The following is a 22,559-nucleotide window of genomic DNA, read 5'->3' on the forward strand; positions in this document are numbered from 1 at the left end:
AAACTGCACACAAGCACACTAAGTAGTAATTCAGTACACCAGTGACGTCATTACTAATTCGATGCGGTATTAAATAATCCCTGAATGTGGAACACTGTTTATGTTTCTGTACTATACCTAATACCACTCAAAGTGCCAAACACAATTCTTATTTTGTATGCAGCACTCAGGGATCGTGCGTCATCAGTCATGTTTGCACGATAGAGATATTTTCTTCTGGGACATTGTGCAAGGGTGCTTATCAGATGTTTGTGTTGATACTCACTCTGATACATGAGAGACAGGCAGGAGAAAGATATCCCTTTCTGCTTCCATTTCCAGGTCATCTGCAAAACTGTTGGTCCTCTGCAGTGGGGGACGTGACTGTACCTCCAAAAAGCCTGAGCTTTGCCTTACTACAAATGCACACACATTTAGTCACTCACAGACTGGGGTTTTAAGGGAGATACTGGGGTCTGACACACAAGTCTCTACAAACTGATTCAAAGGAACCAGGAAGCTCAGTGTATAGTATCACATCTTCCAATAGGGACTATGGAACACTAATCCTAACCTTTTTTCTTTTTTGAAAACTCTTTTGAAAGATTGTAGAGAGCAGCAGGCAAGTAACGTCCTATTTCTGGCCATAAGTCACAAAACTGCACAGTTTACAGTCCAAAACAGTAGCACACAAAAGGAAAGGGGAAAAAAAGGAAAAAATGAGGGAAGTATAATGACTAAGTATTTCCTCCCTCTCCCCGTATGAACTGTTATTTCAGTGCTATTTAGGTTGGAGTATACAGGCCTAAAAGCTAAGATCAGATTACCTGGAGGAGGGGAGAACTGGAAGGAGGTTATAGAGGTCCAGGACTGCTGTCGTTCTACAAAGGGGAGGGAGTAATACACATTATATCATCTGCTTTACCTAACCTCTTCATACCATCAGTCCACAGAATTGACCCCAGATGCAAATTTCAAAGACTTCAAATCATGCAGCCAAATCATGCTGCCAAGTGAAAATTATTCAAATAAAAAAATGTGTGTGTTCAAGCAATGACAGCGTATAGCACACATAAGAGAAAGTCCCACACACACCCTGACAGGATTTTGTGGTAGGAGTGTGGCACTAACAGCAAAGACATGCAGCAGCAGACACTAACAACAGCTCACCAAATCTTCTCTCAGCAATTACATTTACTGTGAGCAGAGAAGAGAGAGAGAGAGAAAAGTGAGGTGGATCATCACCATTATAATTGTATGATTCGAGTGGTAATTGTAGTGAAAATTGGAAAGACAGTAAAATCAGGAGCTTGAGCTGAACAGTGTAAAAAGGGACAGTCCATGAAGCGATAGATACTACCTGATGTCTGAGTACTGTACACCGTATCCTGACTCTGGTCTCGGCCATCATCGAACACTGAGTCAAAGGTGATTGCAGGGACTGTAGGAGAGCTTGGGCCATTGTCTTTCTCACTGGTCTTCAACTTTCTTCTCATTTTTACCTAATCAAGCAGTAAATGCAGGCAGTCATACACTATATACACACACATGCAGAAGAATTTGTTGCATAAGAGTGTTACAACCACAGTGAATCATGATGGTGGTAGCATCATGTTGACAGGGTCCCCCAACCGTCCTCACAATTTTCTCCCCCACCATCTCCACAGTTTTCTCCCCCACCATCCCCACAGTTTTCTCCCCATCATCCCCACAATACTCTCCCCATCATCCCTACAATATTCTCCCCATCATCCCCACAATATTCTCCCCCACCATCCCCACAATATTCTCCCCCACCATCCCCACAATATTCTCCCCCACCATCCCCACAATATTCTCCCCCACCATCCCCACAATATTCTCCCCCACCATCTCCACAATATTCTCCCCCTCCATCCCCACAATATTCTCCCCCACCATCCCCACAATATTCTCCCCCACCATCCCCACAATATTCTCCCCCACCATCCTCACAATATTCTCCCCCACCATCTCCACAATATTCTCCCCCTCCATCCCCACAATATTCTCCCCCACCATCTCCACAATATTCTCCCCCTCCATCCCCACAATATTCTCCCCCACCATCCCCACAATATTCTCCCCCACCATCCCCACAATATTCTCCCCCACCATCCCCACAATATTCTCCCCCACCATCTCCACAATATTCTCCCCCTCCATCCCCACAATATTCTCCCCCACCATCCCCACAATATTCTCCCCCACCATCTCCACAATATTCTCCCCCTCCATCCCCACAATATTCTCCCCCACCATCCCCACAATATTCTCCCCCACCATCCCCACAATATTCTCCCCCACCATCCTCACAATATTCTCCCCCACCATCCTCACAATATTCTCCCCACCATCCTCACAATATTCTCCCCACCATCCTCACAATATTCTCCCCCACCATCCTCACAATATTCTTCCCACCATCCTCACAATATTCTCCCCACCATCCTCACAATATTCTCCCCCACCATCCTCACAATATTCTCCCCCACCATCCTCACAATATTCTCCCCCACCATCCCCACAATATTCTCCCCACCATCCTCACAATATTCTCCCCACCATCCTCACAATATTCTCCCCACCATCCTCACAATATTCTCCCCCACCATCCTCACAATATTCTCCCCACCATCCTCACAATATTCTCCCCCACCATCCCCACAATATTCTCCCCCACCATCCTCACAATATTCTCCCCCACCATCCTCACAATATTCTCCCCCACCATCCCCACAATATTCTCCCCCACCATCCCCACAATATTCTCCCCCACCATCCCCACAATATTCTCCCCCACCATCCTCACAATATTCTCCCCCACCATCCCCACAATATTCTCCCCCTCCATCCCCACAATATTCTCCCCCACCATCCCCACAATATTCTCCCCCACCATCCCCACAATATTCTCCCCCACCATCCTCACAATATTCTCCCCCACCATCCTCACAATATTCTCCCCCACCATCCCCACAATATTCTCCCCACCATCCTCACAATATTCTCCCCACCATCCTCACAATATTCTCCCCACCATCCTCACAATATTCTCCCCCACCATCCTCACAATATTCTCCCCACCATCCTCACAATATTCTCCCCCACCATCCTCACAATATTCTCCCCCACCATCCCCACAATATTCTCCCCACCATCCTCACAATATTCTCCCCACCATCCTCACAATATTCTCCCCACCATCCTCACAATATTCTCCCCCACCATCCTCACAATATTCTCCCCACCTTCCTCACAATATTCTCCCCCACCATCCTCACAATATTCTCCCCACCATCCTCACAATATTCTCCCCACCATCCCCATAATATTCTCCCCACCATCCTCACAATATTCTCCTCCACCATCCCTACAATATTCCCCCCACCATCCTCACAATATTCTCCCCACCATCCCCACAATATTCTCCCCCACCATCCCCACAATATTCTCCCCCACCATCCCCACAATATTCTCCCCCACCATCCCCACAATATTCTCCCCCACCATCCCCACAATATTCCCCCCACCATCCTCACAATATTCTCCCCACCATCCTTACAATATTCTCCCCACCATCCTCACAATATTCTCCCCACCATCCTCACAATATTCTCCCCACCATCCCCACAATATTCTCCCCCACCATCCCCACAATATTCTCCCCACCATTCCCACAATATTCTCCCCACCATCCCCACAATATTCTCCCCCACCATCCCCACAATATTCTCCCCCACCATCCCCACAATATTCTCCTCCACCATCCCCACAATATTCTCCCCACCATCCTCACAATATTCTCCCCACCATCCTCACAATATTCTCCCCACCATCCTCACAAAATTCTCCCCACCATCCTCACAAAATTCTCCCCACCATCCTCACAATATTCTCCCCAACCATCCCCACAATATTCTTCCCACCAACTTCTCCTCCACCATCCCCACAATATTCCCCCACCATCCCCACAATATTCTCCCCCACCATCCTCACAATATTCTCCCCCACCATCCCCACAATATTCTCCCCACCATCCTCACAATATTCTCCCCACCATCCCCACAATATTCTCCCCCACCATCCCCACAATTTTTCCTCACCATCCCCACAATATTCTCCCCCACCATCCTCACAATATTCTCCCCACCATCCCCACAATATTCTCCCCCACCATCCCCACAATATTCTCCCCCACCATCCCCACAATATTCTCCCCCACCATCCCCACAATATTCTCCCCACCATCCCCACAATATTCTCCCCACCATCCCCACAATATTCTCCCCCACCATCCCCACAATATTCTCCCCCACCATCCCCACAATATTCTCCCTCACCATCCCCACAATATTCTCCCCACCATCCCCACAATATTCTCCCGCACCATCCCCACAATATTCTCCCCACCATCCCCACAATATTCTCCCTCACCATCCCCCCACCATCCCCACAATATTCTCCCCACCATCTTCTCCTCCACCATCCCCACAATATTCCCCCCACCATCTCCACAATATTCTCCCCCACCATCCTCACAATATTCTCCCCACCATCCTCACAAAATTCTCCCCACCATCCCCACAATATTCTCCCCCACCATCCTCACAATATTCTCCCCCACCATCCTCACAAAATTCTCCCCACCATCCCCACAATATTCTCCCCCACCATCCCCACAATATTCTCCCCACCATCCCCACAATATTCTCCCCCACCATCCCCACAATATTCTCCCCACCATCCCCACAATATTCTCCCCACCATCCTCACAATATTCTCCTCCACCATCCCCACAATATTCCCCCCACCATCCTTACAATATTCTCCCCACCATCCTCACAATATTCTCCCCATCCTCACAATATTCTCCCCACCATCCTCACAATATTCTCTCCCACCATCCCCACAATATTCTCCCCACCATCCCCACAATATTCTCCCCCACCATCCCCACAATATTCTCCCCACCATCCCCACAATATTCTCCCCCACCATCCCCACAATATTCTCCCCACCATCCCCACAATATTCCCCCCACCATCCCCACAATATTCTCCCCCACCATCCTCACAATATTCTCCCCCACCATCCCCACAATATTCTCCCCCACCATCCCCACAATATTCTCCCTCATCATCCCCCCCACCATCCCCACAATATTCTCCCCCACCATCCTCACAATATTCTCCCCCACCATCCCCACAATATTCTTCCCCACCATCCCCACAATATTCTCCCCACCATCCTCACAATATTCTCCCCACCATCCCCACAATATTCTCCCCCACCATCCCCACAATTTTTCCTCACCATCCCCACAATATTCTCCCTCATCATCCCCCCCACCATCCCCACAATATTCTCCCCCACCATCCTCATAATATTCTCCCCCACCATCCCCACAATATTCTTCCCCACCATCCCCACAATATTCTCCCCACCATCCCCACAATATTCTCCCCGCCATCCCCACAATATTCTCCCCACCATCCCCACAATATTCTCCCCCACCATCCCCACAATATTCTCCCCACCATCCCCACAATATTCTCCCTCACCATCCCCCCACCATCCCCACAATATTCTCCTGCACCATCCCCACAATATTCTCCCCACCATCCCCACAATATTCTCCCCACCATCCCCACAATATTCTCCCCCACCATCCTCACAATATTCTCCCCCACCATCCCCACAATATTCTCCCCCACCATCCCCACAATATTCTCCCCCACCATCCCCACAATATTCTCCCCAACCATTCCCACAATTTTTCCTCACCATCCCCGGTATATTCTCCCCATCATCCCCACAATATTCTCCCCATCATCCCCACAATATTCTCCCCCACCATCCCCACAATTTTTCCTCACCATCCCCACAATTTTCCCCACCACCCCCACAGTACTCTCCTCATTACCCCCACAATTTTCTCCCCACCATCCCCCCACCATCCTCACAATATTCTCCCCCACCATCCCCACAATTTTCCCTCACCATCCCCACAATTTCCCCCACCATCCCCACAGTACTCTCCCCCATTATCCCCACAATTTTCTCCCCACCATCCTCACAATTTTTCCCCACCATCCCCACAATATTCTCCCCACCATTCCTACAATTTTCCCCATTATTCCCACAATTTTCTTCCCCACCATCCCCACAATATTCTCCCCACCATCCTCACAATATTCTCCCCACCATCCCCACAATATTCTCCCCCACCATCCCCACAATTTTTCCTCACCATCCCCACAATATTCTCCCTCATCATCCCCCCCACCATCCCCACAATATTCTCCCCCACCATCCTCATAATATTCTCCCCCACCATCCCCACAATATTCTTCCCCACCATCCCCACAATATTCTCCCCACCATCCCCACAATATTCTCCCCGCCATCCCCACAATATTCTCCCCACCATCCCCACAATATTCTCCCCCACCATCCCCACAATATTCTCCCCACCATCCCCACAATATTCTCCCTCACCATCCCCCCACCATCCCCACAATATTCTCCTGCACCATCCCCACAATATTCTCCCCACCATCCCCACAATATTCTCCCCACCATCCCCACAATATTCTCCCCCACCATCCTCACAATATTCTCCCCCACCATCCCCACAATATTCTCCCCCACCATCCCCACAATATTCTCCCCCACCATCCCCACAATATTCTCCCCAACCATTCCCACAATTTTTCCTCACCATCCCCGGTATATTCTCCCCATCATCCCCACAATATTCTCCCCATCATCCCCACAATATTCTCCCCCACCATCCCCACAATTTTTCCTCACCATCCCCACAATTTTCCCCACCACCCCCACAGTACTCTCCTCATTACCCCCACAATTTTCTCCCCACCATCCCCCCACCATCCTCACAATATTCTCCCCCACCATCCCCACAATTTTCCCTCACCATCCCCACAATTTCCCCCACCATCCCCACAGTACTCTCCCCCATTATCCCCACAATTTTCTCCCCACCATCCTCACAATTTTTCCCCACCATCCCCACAATATTCTCCCCACCATTCCTACAATTTTCCCCATTATTCCCACAATTTTCTTCCCCACCACCCCCACAATTTTCCTCCACCATCCCCACAATATTCTCCCCCACCATCCCCACAGTACTCTCCCCCACTAACTCCACAATTTTCTCCTCCACCATCCTCACAATGCTTTCCCCATCATTCCCACAATATTCTCCCCACTATCACCACAATTTTCTCCACCATGATCCCCACAATTTTCTCCCTAATTTGGTCTTGTCAATTTCCACCCACCAGCCAGCTCTCCCCTATTGTATGTCATTTATCAACCGGGGAGAGTGAACACTAACATGTGCCTCCTCTGATACATGTTTAGCCGGCCAACCATGTCTTTTCAAATTGCTGCTCATGCTGCATCACAGGGCAATGCGATATACTTGGAGGAAAGTGCAATCCGTAAATTGATTTATAATCCTTATTATGTCCATTTCAGTTCCATGCTGTAACATTTCTAACGTTTTTTTCAAGTCATAAGGTCCTGTACATCATCTTGATATATTTAAACATGATTTAAAACAGGGGTGTCCAAACTGATCCATAAAGGGCTGTGTGGCTGCAGGTTTTCATTCCAGCCATGCAGCAGCACACCTGACTTGGCTCATTCAATCAACTGAACTGTCTTCACACAGTCAAATACTTGCAGCCACACCCAGCCTTGATTAAAGGGTGGGTGTGTCAGTTGATTGAATAAGCCAAATCAGGTGTGCTGCTGCATGGCTGGAATGAAAACCTGCAGCCACACGGCCCTTTATGGATCAGTTTGGACACCCCTGATTTAAAACATGATTTGTGAAACTGTCTGAACCTAATAAAATACATTTTAGTATCTGCTTTTATCATAACTTTAAACCATTCATTTTGACCTAAACAGATGGAGTGTTAGGGGTAGAGCAACAAGGTAAGAAATCTTTCCTACGTACATTTTTTTTAGCCTTTGGACTGGATACTGTTTGACGCGATGACACAGGCTTCCTTTGCACAAACATCTTATAGGTGGAAGAGTCAGGGTTTTCTACTGCAAAACATCTCCAGGATGTCTGAAACCAGGTGGAAAAAATGACACATTCAAGATAAAATCCACACGTTAAAGCAAATGAAAACTTTTGACAAAGGTGTGTCGAACATTGCTTAATCTGACCTGTATAAGACAGGCAGCAGCAGGAATTTGCCTGTTGAAGTGCTTCTGTCTCTGTTTTTGCTGGACTTTCAGGGCAAAGCCTGAACCCAAAATGCCCTAAGAAACATGCTTGTCGATATTATTATGTTAATTGCGTGCAGGAATAAGAAATATGCTGTTGTGGATTCTGTGACTTACAGCAGGCAGGGCAAAGAAGGACATGGCAAAGACGGCAAAACAGGAGCCAATGGTTTTCCCTATCCAAGTCTGCGGCACTTTATCCCCATACCCTATAGTGGTCACTGTCACCTAAAGCACGAATGGAAAAAATGCATGAGCTGTGGATGGATCTGGAAAAGATGTGGTTACATAGTTTTGGACTATGAAGAATGCCTACCACTCCCCACCACAGAGCATCAGCATAACTGGAAAATTCTGTGACTCCACTGCTGTCCACTGCGTCTTTTTCTGCCAGGTACACAAAGTACGAGCAGAAGATCAGACCCAGGAATCCAATATAGAGAGTCGTGATCAGTTCCTGAGAAACAGAGAACTACCTTACAAGATGTGCATTGTTATAAATTTATTTTATGACTCACTGGACATGTGACATTATTCTATCCACATTCACTGGATAAGAGCAATCGCACACTCTGATTGGCTACTCTACTACTAGGCTATCAGCTCATATACCATGAGTAGAGAAAACCAAAATGTTGGAGCGTTTTGCTGACCCAACCAAGGATGAAATAAAAACCCTACTCAGAAACAAAACCCCAAAAAATAAAAAATTTAAAAAGCAACAAAATATGGAATAAAAGTATTTGATGGTAAGAACATATCTTTTTTTTCAAGAATTATTATTATAACATTTTTCACAAATTGCTACTGTCCTTTTTCCTGTTTGTTTACATTCAAAGTGGAAATGATTTTGTCGGACGTTTTGCATAAAGTTTTTATTATTGAATTTGCAAAAAATAAAAATAAAAATGCTCTGTTTCTCAAAATCCAGTGAATATGGATAGAATAAAACAGTTATTCCACTCAATCTCATTGTACATGGCTTATACACGCCTCGTCGGCTATCAGCTCATGTACGACTTGATTTTGTGTAATAACTGTTATATATGAGCAAAAGGTAATGAAAGAGATTCTCTTACCTGGCGATGGATAAAGACCACTGATCCCAGCAGCCTCCAGGTTCCTCCCTGACGATCCACATGCAACATTCGCAGGATCTGTAAAAAGCGGATGCCTCTGGGCCAAAATATGCATGATAAAAGCACAGCATCAATACCAGCCAAGAGAAAAAAAAATCAAAGAAGAGCCTCTTCTGTAATGTTCGTAAACACACTAGATCCTCATTACCTGACAGCAGAGGTAGCAAAGACCTGCCCATTAGAACCTACTGAAAGAACAATGACTGAGGCCACCACCACAATTAAGTCTGTGGTGAAAATAGAGAAAAATTGGTTGGAAATGTAATCAGTGGAAGAAAAACAGTCATTACAATGACATAATTATGCAGGCACTTGGAAAATGCCTGTGGGTTGAACATACTAGACAATGAACTCAGTGAATGTGCTCTCACCAATGATAGAGATGGGCTTTCTTGCAAAGCGGAGCCTCCCCAGAACACCCACGTATTTACTGCGGCATCCTGCAGACCACAGCCTCACCACATACTCCACTCCGAAAAATACCACCAACACTATTTCCTAATAAGAACAGATGCATTCACATTTCTAGCCTGCTTAGACAACGGTGGTTTTCATGAATTTGACAATGGGGATTGTTTAGATTATTCATTTAAACTGCACTGGAATTATGGTAAAGTGTGTTTACTCATTTCAGTAACCGCAGTCGCCTGCTGCAAATTAAGGTAGACAATGAAGTTTCAATTTGTGAGAAAAAAAAAAGTTTGAGCTTAATGGTGGTGAGTTTAATTTGTAAGTAGCATTCCATAATCTTGAGGAATACCATGTTTACAACCATTGTAAAGGTATTTTCAGGACAACGACCCATGCAAGACATTGTAAGGATTTCTTTTGATATGACAACATTATTGAACATATCACAGAAACTATATTATGTGATCATGGAAGAATATTGTCTATATCCATTACATGTGACTTATACAGTCCAAAAATCCAATAAGACAATCATTTGGCAGCAATACAATACATGAAATCATGCAGATATCAGGAGTTTCACCTAATGTTCACATCTGATTAAAAAAAAAAAATTGTCTGGCATGCTTAAAACTGGTACAGGCTGGTCTGATTGCTACTTGTTTTGGTTAGTTAAATCCTTGAGATTTATCTTCGCTCGCACATTCTGCTCTCTGCTTCATGAAGTTCGTGTTGACCAGTAACATCTTTCTTCTTTTCACAAGACTACGATCCTGATAGGTGATGTAATGTCTCTGTCTCTCTTCTTTCATACAGTAGTGTAGTCTAAACCAGTGATGTAATGCTTCATCACCCATTTACGTTATACATAGATAACCCAGTTTCGTCAATTAAATCATCATCATCCAATCGCAGAGCTACAATACACTCTTGAATGTGAATATATACTCATGTTTGTCCTACAATAAACTGAGAAACATCTCTGAGCAGCTGTGTCTGTATATCAGTGACTGTTTGATCCCAGATCGATCCGTGAGGCAGAATCTCCCAGATATTTTTAAAGCAGAATCTCTTAGGCAGCAGAAATCTACATTCCTTGATCATACTTTGTCAATTCAACCTCCTTCGGTACAGACAGATCAAACCCTAACAACATCAGATATCAGAATGGGGAAAATGTGATTTCAGTGTCTTTGACTATGGCGTGGTTGTTGGTGTCAGTTGGGTTGGTTTATGCATTTAAGAAACTGCTGATCTCCTGGAACTTTCATACAAAATTGTCTGTAGAGTTTACACAGAATCATGCAAAATAATAATAATAATAATAATAATAAACACCCAGTGAGCAGCAGTTCTGTGGCCAGAAATGCCTTGTTGATGAGAAATGTCTGAGGAAAATGGTCAGACTGGTTTGAGCTGAAAAAAAAAAAAGCCTATAGTAACTCAAATAACTGCTGTTTACAACCGAGTCGAGTAGAAAAGCATCTTAAAAAGCACAACACACTGAACCTTGAAGCAGATGGGCTACAAAAGCAGAAGATGACATTAGGTTCCAATCCTGTCCCCCAAGGACAGGAATCTGAGACTACAGTGGGCATAGGCTCACCTAAATTGGACAGCTGAAGATTGGAAAAATGTCACCTGGTCTGACGAATCTTTATTTCTTCTGTGATATGCAGAAGGTAAGGTCAGAATTTGGTGCCAACAGCATGAATCCATGGACCCAACCTGTCTTGTGTGAACAGTTCAGACTGCTGGTGGTGCACTAATGATGTTTTCTTGGCATATACTGGGCCCTTAATATCAACCAAGCATCATTTGAATGCCACAGAAATCTGAGTATTGCTGCATAACATGCTGAGTTTAATAGAGTCTTACTAATATGGAGGCAAAGTTGACAAGGCGTCATGTGGCAATACACGAAGTCAGTTCATGGTCACGGCCAATAACAGCAGTCTCACTCTTTAACGATTGCAAACAAAAGGAGGCGCAGAGTTGCCCAGTGAGGGAATCAGACAAGTATGAGTTATGAGGCTGACCATGACGCTGTCTGTTCCACAAGCAGTCTGGAGAACTGGGAACAGACTGGACAAGAAGCCTGGGAAAGGGAACACAACTACAGTCACTGTGCAGCCTGTCCAAATTGCCCATTAGAATGGAGTAGAACAACAGGATCAGTCTGGCAGAAGGTGAGGGGTCAAACAGGGCTGATGGGGTAAAGAAGGTGACAACGAGGCAAACTAAGGCTTGAGGTAAAGCCATGAGGAAGGATCTCTTAGCAGAATAGCAAAAGATTTTCATCCAAAATTACTTATCTCTCAGAGTGACTCCTTTAAAGAATTTAGATGAGCATTTACTCATTCGACAGGAGCTTTTATCTAAAGCAAAGACAGAGCTGTTAAAGCTGTTAAAGGAGCTAATTATGATGCAAGTGCTGCACAAAATTTACAAGAAACAAGCATAAGGCAGTATTTATGACTGCTTTAAAGTTTGGCCTCAAAGCATTCATCTGAACTACAAATTGGACAAACTTGACACATTATATTATACACTCACCGGCCACTTTAATTGGAACTTGTTCTTGATTGTAAGATTCCTGTTCTTGGCTGCAGGAGTGGAACCCAATGTGGTCTTCTGCTGTTGCATACTAAGATGCTTTTCTGCTCACCATGGATGTAAAGAGTTGCTATGAGTTACTATATCCTTCCTGGCAGCTCGAACCAATCTATGGTGGGTTTCCCAAAAGCCTCTTAACACTAAATGCATCTTAACTAGGAGAGAGAGAGTGTTCATTGTGCTGCTCAATCTACCATTTAACAATGATCTTTGTGCTACGATGCTTTCGGGAAACTCGGCACTGGCCATTTTCCTCTGACCCCTCTTATCAACAAGACGTTTCCACCCACAGAACTGTCGCTCACTCAATGTTTTTTGTTTGTCGCACCATTCTGTATAAACTCTAGAGACTGTTGCATGTGAAAACCCCAGGAGATCAGCAGTTTCTGAAGTACTCATCTGGCACCAACACCCATGCCACAGTGAAAGTCACACTTTGAGATCACAATTTTTCCCATTCTGATGTTTGAAGTCAGCATTACCTGAAGCTCTTGTTTTGTATCTGCATGATTTTATGCATTGTGCTGCTGTCAAGGGATTGGTTGATTCGGTAACTGTATAAAACAGCAGGTGGATGGGTGTTCCTAATAAAGTGGCCAGTGGGTGTATATTGAGAGCTTAATATCGCAAAGACATAAGAAACCTTGTGATTTTTTTGGAGGGTGCTATTCAATGATTATTTAGCATTCTTTTGCAACTGTTATATTTTGTTACACCTACTATCTATGAAAAGAATCACCAAGGTACTGTAAAGTAGCACTTCTACACAATTTCCATTGCGAATCCTGATCTCTTGCTCAAATAAAACGCAACATCCAAGCAAATATCGAACGATTTACTGAACTGCACTTACACTGCGGTGAGACGCCTGAACTCACCCCGTTTGTCCCAGTGACTTAGCCCACTGAGTTTCTAATTAAGTCTAGGCTAGTGACCACACTGACCAGCTGTCACCTAAAAGGTCTGGGTGGAGGGCCAATGGGCGCCATGGGGGCCATGAGAGCAGCTCACAGGGAGAAGAAGGAAATGAGGGACCAGATGCAGGGCCTCTTTCTTTTTGTTACCATGGCAGTAGGATTTCCCATCCAAAATGTAGCTGGAATGTAGTCGCCAAAGGTCAATGACGTAAAGTGGGGAGGCTGGTAAGGACTAGCTGACCTTATTAATATCCATCATGCAAGGTTATATTCTGCATTCATGAACACATCTTTCATTATCAGCCTAGAATATCTGAGGTGGAGTCCATTTGATTGATTGACATGACAATATTAGAAGAAAAAAAACCCTCAAACATATGAAGAAACTGATATTTAATTCAAAAAGGTATAATATTGGGAATAATGTTTCAGGGATATACTGTGTATTAAAGAGGCACCAAGTAAGATTTTTGATAGCTATTTCAGTATCATTATAGACCTTGGGGGGGTGGGGGAAGCAGACCTGCGTGACTGACCGGCTGGATCCTTTGCACTCCTGAAATTCTGCAGGATTTTTTTTTTTTTAATTTAAAAATTGTCTTGCATAAAATTCTCCAGATTGAAACAAACGACCTTGTGTGTTTTTATTTGTCACAGTGAGAAATAAAAACACACAAGGTTGTTTGTTTCAATCTGGAGAATTTTATGCAAGCCAATTTTTAAATAAAAAAAATAATAATCCTGCAAAATTTCTCGAGTTTAATTTAGTTGTATAATGCAAGCTGTCACTAAAAACACATATTGCTGCAAAGAGTCCCTTGTGTTTCTAAAGGAAACACATATGCCAAATGAGGGGGAGGGTGAAAGCTCTCATCAGTGAGGTGAAAGATGTCATGGAGGTCATTCCTCACACCCTTTGCAGCACCTGAGTGTTACTGAGGAATATTCAAAACCTCTTGGGGATAGGAAGTGTTTTCACCTCCTAATAGTTAATGCCTCTTCATCATGTAAACAACAACTTCTTGTACGTAATTGCCATTTTGTTCGTAACAGAATAAGACAAAGGCTTCTGGGTAATGTTTAGTTTCTCTTATTCACTTAAATGACAAACGAGGTCAGCTGTAATGCTCGCTTTGGCAAATAGGTAAAACATTACCACAGATAGAGGTGGAGATGAACAGCATTATGTGTTCATTAAGTATTCATGGCTGTTTCAAGAAAGGTATATTTTATCATTATCAAGGCTTTGAAGGTTTTACAGTTTTATAGCTGTTCTTTAAAGTGAGCTCAGAGATTTCACTGACAACAAGAAAGCCATTTGTGTTCTCTCTGATTTAAGAGATCTGCAGAGTGCAGCTTTGCAGCAGGTACTGTTCTGTGTGTGGAGTTTGGCACCTCATAGCAGAAGTGCTGAGGTTAAATCACTCGACAACTGAACATGAGGTCTGATCACACCTCGTTAGCATAAAGACTTAGCTTAATGACACCTATCTGATTTCTCTCTGGGATAGAAAGAGTTTACACGTGTGAGTTCACAGCTTATTGGTACATGTAAAAAAAAAAAACCCACCCTTACGTATTGGACTGTCCTGTGTCAGTTCCTACACTTGATGTCTTCCTGACAAATGAGCTCCCCTTTTGTGGCGTTATGTGAGGCTACATTTACATTAGACCGTATCTGTCTCGTTTTCTTCGTGGATGCACTGTCCGTTTACATTAAACCGCCTGGAAACGGGAATCCGCCAGCGTCCACGTATTCAATCCAGATCGTGTCAGCTCCAGTGCTGTGTAAACATTCAGAATACGCGGATACGCTGTGCTGAGCTCTAGCTGGCGTCTCATTGGACAATGTCACTGTGACATCCACCTTCCTGATTCGCTGGCGTTGGTCATGTGACGCGACTGCTGAAAAACGGAGCGGACTTCTGCCTTGTATCACCTTTCATTAAAGAGTATAAAGGTATGAAAATACTGCAAATACTGATGCAAATACTGCCCATTGTGTAGTTATGATTGTCTTTAGGCTTGCCATCCTTCCACTTACAAGTGGTAAGTGATATGCGCTGGGATCACACACACAGCGGCTCAGTCCCGAAAACACTGCTAGTGTGCTTCACTCGCGCGCTCTGTGAGCTGCGCAAGGCCGGAGTGCGCACCCTCCAGAGGGCACTCGCTGTTCAGGGCGGAGTGATTTGGAGCGCAGGATGCCTGCGGAGCCGAGCATATCCGTGTATTGGTATTGTTGTGTGCACGCAAATCGTGTATTGGTGTTGCTGTGTGCACACTAATCGTTTTAAAAACGTTAATCTGATGATCCGCTGATACGGTCTAATGTAAACATGGGCTTAGTCACCTTGGCTGGACAGACCAAAGGTGGCACCTTATGCATTACAAATGTGTCGTAGCATTCCTATCAAGAGAACAATGTTGTACTAAGCTGGATTCACAGTTCATGCTATTTGCAGTTGAGTCCTGCAGGCAGGGTTAAGAAATTAAGGCCCTGTCCACAGGGCAATGGATTCAGGTGACTCCGATACAATTGCTTATCGTTTAGGCCTGGCGTCCACACGGCACCGGCGTTTTGGGTGCCCAAAACGCAATCTTTTTGAGAACGGGTTCCAGAGTGGAAAGATCTGGCAACGTTGCCGTTGTGAAGTCGTCTGGATGAGTAGAACGGATTTGTTTACGATGACGTCACAACCACATGACTGTGAGTGCTTCACGCCGGGTAGAAGTGTAACGAACTCGATGCGAGTTGTCAACAAATCCTATAACTTGGTTCATGAAACGCGCTTACAAAATATTTTCACTGTGAATATTTATTGTGTAATGGTGCAAAGTGAGAGAGAGAGAGGGAGAGAGAGAGAGAGAATAGCCCTTACGGCAGAGTCAATCCCGCCAGCAAAAATAGGGAAAAAAAGGAGCGATCTCATCTCTTCATATGTTGGTTTAAGTCCTACAATACATTCCTCAAAAAGGGCGTAGAAGAGCAAATTAATCCATCAACGTGTAGCATTCAATTTATTCCGGACCATTAAAGACGCCGCCTTCCGCGTAGAATCATGCGTCATCCTCGCCGCCATATTGGATAGGTCAAAGCAGAGAATAAAGATTCATGTGCTGCGTTTAACTGTACCAACAGGTTTACCGTCCAAACGAGATCACATGGGATTACCTTTCACAGGTGAGAAACAACAAATTAATCCATCAACGTGTAGCATTCAATTTATTCCGGACCATTAAAAGACGCCGCCTTCCGCGTAGAATCATACGTCATCCTTGCCGCCATATTGGATAGGTCAAAGCGGAGAATAAAGATTAGCTGCGTTTAACTGTACCAACAGGTTTGCTGTCCAAACGAGATCACATGGGATTACCTTTCACAGGTGAGACTGGAAAAATACTTTTCATTGTATTTCGTCATTATAATGTAATTTTACGAACAGATTTTCCTGACTTTGTGGCTAATATGAAGTCTCGCGCATAATAGTTTGTGCGCATGCGTCCTTACTTCTTCTATTGTTCTGGTGTCTCCGAAGGGACCGTCTTACAGCGCCCCTAGAGGTGTGGCATGTGTATTGCATCGTTTTCAGCAAGCGTTGCGTTGCCATATGGACCTGATATTTTACTGATCGTTGCCCATTTGGACGCGATATATTTTTAAATAACATCTCGTTGCCGTTGTCGTGTGGATGTAGCCTAAGAGGAGTTGTTGCCATGATCTGCTAATTAATATGAAATATTAGTTCACTCACTGAGTGAGACCGATTCTTACCAGATGTAATATACAGTTTGTAAAGTGATTCTGATCATTGTGCAGGCAGGTTCAGCGCAGAAAGGCATCAAAGTACATGATTTCTGCCTTTGTTCAGCCCAACAGCTGTGAAGCGAATACACAGGCCTGTGCTCATTAAAACGGGGAGAGCTGGGGGTTGGGAGAAGAAAGGAGGGGTTCAGCGTGGCAGATCTACTTCCTGTGAGAAATATCCTCGTCCATTTCATGATATGCCCCCCATTTGTACTTAATAACGAATAAATGTTAAATTAATAATGCTAAAAACTTGGAACACCTGTTTCAGGGCCTCTTATAACAAGACCAGAGCCTGACCTAAATCCCTGAAGCTCATTCTCTGGGCAAAGCTACAGCGTTAACTTTTGATGCACAGTGTTGCCTGTAAAGAATGCATCTCATAGCTTTAATCCTCTTTATCCAGTGGCGAGGCTGACCTCTGACCTCTAGTGAGCAGTCGCCACATTATAAGCCCAAAATTTTGCTTTCTCCTTGTCTCTACCAGCCTGGACTAATTGATCCTCTCCATCCTCCCTTTGTCTCTGTTCTTTGTCTAGTAATTATATTACACGTAGATCGATATAAAAACAACGGGTTCGCTGTTTGGAGGGGGAAGCTGCTATATTGAACACATGGCACTGAGGTGGTGGAGCATACAAGCAATCAAGTGTTGTATTGATTATTTTGGTTTCTGATATCTCCTCTCACAATGAACAGCGGCATTAAGAGCTTGAAACTTAATTACCCAAACAGACTTTGATTGATCAGAATCTTAATTTATTAAAAAGTAAATTAAGCCGACCAAACAATCGACTGAATCACATAAAAGCACTGCTGGAACCAGTCAATATCTTGTGCCCTTAGCTCGAAAATTTGTTTCTCAAATGCAGTTAGTCTCGCAAACACTTATTTTGACAAATATCTCAACTAATTACAAACAGGATCTGACATTGTATTGGGTGCAGCAGTAAAACAGTGGGCACTTTGTCATTTGTTATTCTTTCACTGACTGTAATTATTTCTACAATGCATTGTGGACCTGTATTTCGGTCATCTTCACTCCACAAAGCCAAGTCACAGTCATAATTCTACTGCACTATCGCCCCCTGCTGGAGAGGAATGCTTCATTACACCTACAGGGATTTTCATCATAAAAATTACATTGCTTCCAATTTTAAATAACACACATACTAATTGTTTAAATTAAGCTTAATGGTGGCAAAATGTATTTAAAAATGGCATTGAAAATGTATATAAAAAAAACTCACCACCCAGAAAAGTGTTTCTTGGGCCAGAGTCTGATACTGATCAATAGTGGACAGTACACTGAGGATCAGGCAAGATAGGACAATCAAAAACCTGCAAAAGGACCAAACACAACAATACAGTAAATAAATAATTAAATAACTCATTAAAATCTAATAAGAATCTAAAAGTTAAAAATGTAATTCATAGAACAGGTAGACTTTTAGGCAGTGGTGATTCAGGCTCCAGTTTACTAGCGGTTTGAGCTCCAGCACTACCAAGCCCCCGCTGTTGGGTCCATAACTCCATCAGCTCAATCTATCCACATCAACCCCACACCGTGGGGAAAAAGATGTAGTAAGGAGGACAGGTATAAATTCCAGTACCCTTTGTTGGTAAGATCCATCAATCACACCAATCATTCATTCATCTTCAGTAACTACTTGGGGAGCACACCCTGGATGGGACACCAGTTCATTATAGCAGCCCAAACGGACACTTATTCACACCTAGTATCAATTTAGCATAGCCAATCCACCTACAGGCATGTTTTTGGGAGGTGTGAGGAAACCGGAGAACCCATGTGGACATGGGGAGAACATGCATTGAAATTCCACACACACACACACACACACACACACACACACACACACACACACACAGTCATTCGAGCTCAGTATCAAAATGCGGACCCCCAAAGATGAGGTGGATACTCTACTTGCTTCACCACCATGCTGCCCCTCACACCCATCAGAAAACTGCATTTCATCATATTGATATTTTCATGAGGGTGGTGTAGTGGTTAGCACTGTCGCTTCACAGCAAGAAGGTCCCGGGTTCGAGCCCAGCAACCGACAAGGGCCTTTCTGTGTGGAGTTTGCATGTTCTCCCCGTGTCTGCATGGGTTTCCTCCGGGTGCTCCGGTTCCCTCCACAATCCAAAGACATGCAAGTTAGGTTAATTGGTGGCTCTAAATTGACCGTAGGTGTGAATGGTTGTATGTCTCTATGTGCCAGCCCTGCAATGACCTGGCGACTTGTCCAGGGTGTACCCCGCCTCTTGCCCATAGTCATCTAGGGTAGGCTCCAGTTCGCCTGCGACCCTGTACAGAATAAGCAGCTACAGATAATGGATGGATGGATGGATATTTTCACTAATATTTTTAGTGTTAGACAAGTCTTATTAAATATGGCCACTAGGTGGCAAAATTGCATCAGAGTAGGAATATGGGTGAACACTGGTGGCCAACAATTCACATCCTTGTAAAAAAAGCACAGTGGCTTAGCAGTTTGGCTCTAGATTGTCATAGTTTCACAGAACCCCCCCCCCCCCCCCCACACACACACACACACACACACACCAACACATCATGTCTTTGAAAATGTGGTTACAGTTTCTCTAATTCACCAAAAGAGATTTTGTCCACTCAAGAGTTTAAATGGTAGTTGGTAATCAGCAAATGTCCTAGAGCGAGTTGCTAGCAAAGTAGCTATTTATTGAGCCAACTCAAGTGTATATACATAGTTTGGCATGAAATGTTACAAAAACAGAGAACATCCCATTCTCTTATTGTAACTTGGCTTATTTGCTGATGGAAACAATGTTCTTCCATTGGGTTCTTAGACTTCTGTGGCTTCATGATAGGGCAAGAAGCTTGACAGAGGAGAGCTGCTGCTCTTTTGAATTAACAGAAGTTAGATTAGATATTTGGGCAATATACAAGGATCGCAGTTGGCTTGGGCAGATCTGGGGTCTGCCAGGTGGAGCTGGAATCTGTGGCTGGGGAGAGGGAAGTCTGGATGGAGTATCTCAGCCTGCTGCCAATGTGACTTCCACTAAGAAAATGAATGAATGAATGAATGAATGAATGAATGAAGCTAATTTTAATCCTCAAACCTGCTGCTTGTAGCCATTCCTCAGTACTGCATTCATTTGCAAAGCATTGGAGCATTGAACAAGTTTGAGGGACTGAAATGTCTTCCCATAGCAGAACGTACAATCATTAGTTTAGTTTGGCAACCAGTCAATTATTTAAGTGAAAAACCTACACTTTGCTTAGGCTCCATAATTAAACCATAAAACACACAAAAATAACAGTTAACAAGAAATCTTATCTGAATGGATCAGATGTGTTCAAACATGTAAGACTTCTTAATTCTGCTTCACAATTCTGTTTAAGTTCATTTACAACCATTTAACGCACTTGAAGACTCACTAACTCGAGTGATGTATCAACGAGTGATTTGCTAATGAGTCGTTTTGTTCAATGGAGTCATTTCACAAGCACAAAGGAACTTTTGTCATTTACACACAACAAGCATAATCTTGATAAGCTTAAATTTGTCATCATTTCCATGGGCTGTTTAGGCTCCACAAACAACGAAGGTGAAATGCAGTATACAGTGGGGAAAATAAGTATTCCACACATCAACTATTTTTCTACTGAACATATTTCCATTGCAGCTATTCACATGAAATTTTGAGTAGACATTGGTATTAATGCAATAAAACTGCACAGAAAAAGAAATTGTAATATTCCAATTCATAAAAAATGTATGTGCAATAAAGTGGAATGACAAGAAAAAACTACTGAACACGCTAACTAACATTTATGAATAAAATATATTAATTGGAGAAGTCTTGGTTTGCAGTGATAGCTTCAAGATGCTTCCTGTCTGAAGCAACCAGTCTCTCACAGTGCTGAGGTGGGAGTTTGGCTAATGCTTCTACGCAACAGTCTTTAAATGAAATGATGAATCACGATCTTCAGTTCATTCTACAAATTTTCTTTAAGTGTGGTGATTGACTGGGCCATTCCAACACCTTTATTTTCTTCCTATGGAACCAAATCTTCTTTGCAGTGTGTTTTGAATCATTATCCTGCTGGAAAGTCCATCCATGTCTCATCCTCATCATCCTACCGGATGGCACCAAACCAGATTCTTCTCAAGAATTTTCCAGTACACCAATTCATTCATTTTCCCTTTCATAACTTGGATTCTGCTGGTACCATGAGAAATAGAAACAGCCCCATACCATTATGCTTCCACCTCTGAACTTTACTGTCGGTATGTTATTTTTAGGATTCAATGCAAAGTCCAACATGGTGCTTTGAAATGTTAGATTTTTTTTTGTCTCGTCTGAGCATGCTACACTCTATCAGTAATCTACAGCCTTCTCCAAAAGTTCTGTAGCAAACTTCAAACAAGCTCAATAGGCCTTTTCTTCAGTAATGGAATCTTCTGGGTGATGAGAATGGAGCCCATGGCAGTGGACTGCATTGCCTATAGATGACTTGCAACCACATGATTAAAATGTGCTACGGCATGAGCGTCCGCCATGATGGTGGATATACAAAGCAACTAGAATGGCAGCTACTGAAAGCGTGTCTGTAAATAATGCTGAATTTTCTCAGTATTACCACAATTTGAACGGTTGCGCGAAGATTTGATACAAAGAGAAGATAGATATGTGTGGTTTTGACCCATATTATTTAAAAAAGTCAGACTTTTCTGAAGCTAAGACGCTTCTACTGACCATCGAATATGAATACAGGTCAGTTCATCCAATAGTTAAGACATTTCATCCAAAGCTTTTTTCATATGCACTATCAATTATTTTATATTTCAGGTATTTGTTTGAAAAAAGGAGGAATTCTCAATGGAATTTGACCGAAGCAAAACACATTTTTGTAAAGCATATGAGTGCCATAGTATGTGTGCTTCAACACTAAAGAGCGTACGGGGGGGGGGGACGACCATGTAGGCCCGTGCCACTTGATAATCCTGGGATGAGTTAACTCCCTTGTCATTGCAGGCTGCTCGCTTGGATTTCTATGCTTCCAGCTGGATCATATTAAATCTTCAGGTGCGGAGCAGCGCTCTCACGGGGGCTTCATTCATGAGTCCCGGGCTGAGGCACGGTCCTACCGACCCGAGACTTGCTCTTTCAAAGGGGGAGGCTTAGAGGGAGATGCCTGTAAAATTTGGCTTCGCTGTGAGCTCCATTGGCTGAGTTATACATTTCTAAATCCGGCTGGATCATGTTAAATCTTTAGGCGCAGAGCAGCAGTCTCGCAGGGCTTTCGTTCGCGAACATCAGAATACCTGAAATATAAAATAAGTGATAGTGCACATGAAAAAGGCTTTGGACGAAATGTCTTAACTATTG

General features: G+C 43.7%; 1 protein-coding gene across 1 annotated transcript in view; it reads right to left on the bottom strand.

Moving 5' to 3' along the window:
* The window catches only part of kcnq1.1 (potassium voltage-gated channel, KQT-like subfamily, member 1.1), a 70,042-nt gene that overhangs the window by 32,360 nt on the left and 15,123 nt on the right, over positions 1-22,559 (bottom strand). Inside the window, exons 2-13 of the mRNA XM_060911822.1 lie at positions 18,413-18,503; positions 9,782-9,908; positions 9,559-9,637; positions 9,351-9,447; positions 8,588-8,728; positions 8,389-8,499; positions 8,212-8,307; positions 7,994-8,110; positions 1,340-1,481; positions 1,150-1,176; positions 807-860; positions 266-395 (exon numbers count right to left, since the gene is read on the bottom strand). Of these exons, the coding sequence (XP_060767805.1) occupies positions 266-395; positions 807-860; positions 1,150-1,176; positions 1,340-1,481; positions 7,994-8,110; positions 8,212-8,307; positions 8,389-8,499; positions 8,588-8,728; positions 9,351-9,447; positions 9,559-9,637; positions 9,782-9,908; positions 18,413-18,503 (1,212 nt within the window). The remainder of the gene's footprint in view (positions 1-265; positions 396-806; positions 861-1,149; positions 1,177-1,339; positions 1,482-7,993; positions 8,111-8,211; positions 8,308-8,388; positions 8,500-8,587; positions 8,729-9,350; positions 9,448-9,558; positions 9,638-9,781; positions 9,909-18,412; positions 18,504-22,559) is intronic.

Source organism: Neoarius graeffei, chromosome 27, assembly GCF_027579695.1.
Source record: "Neoarius graeffei isolate fNeoGra1 chromosome 27, fNeoGra1.pri, whole genome shotgun sequence".
NCBI lineage: Eukaryota > Metazoa > Chordata > Actinopteri > Siluriformes > Ariidae > Neoarius > Neoarius graeffei.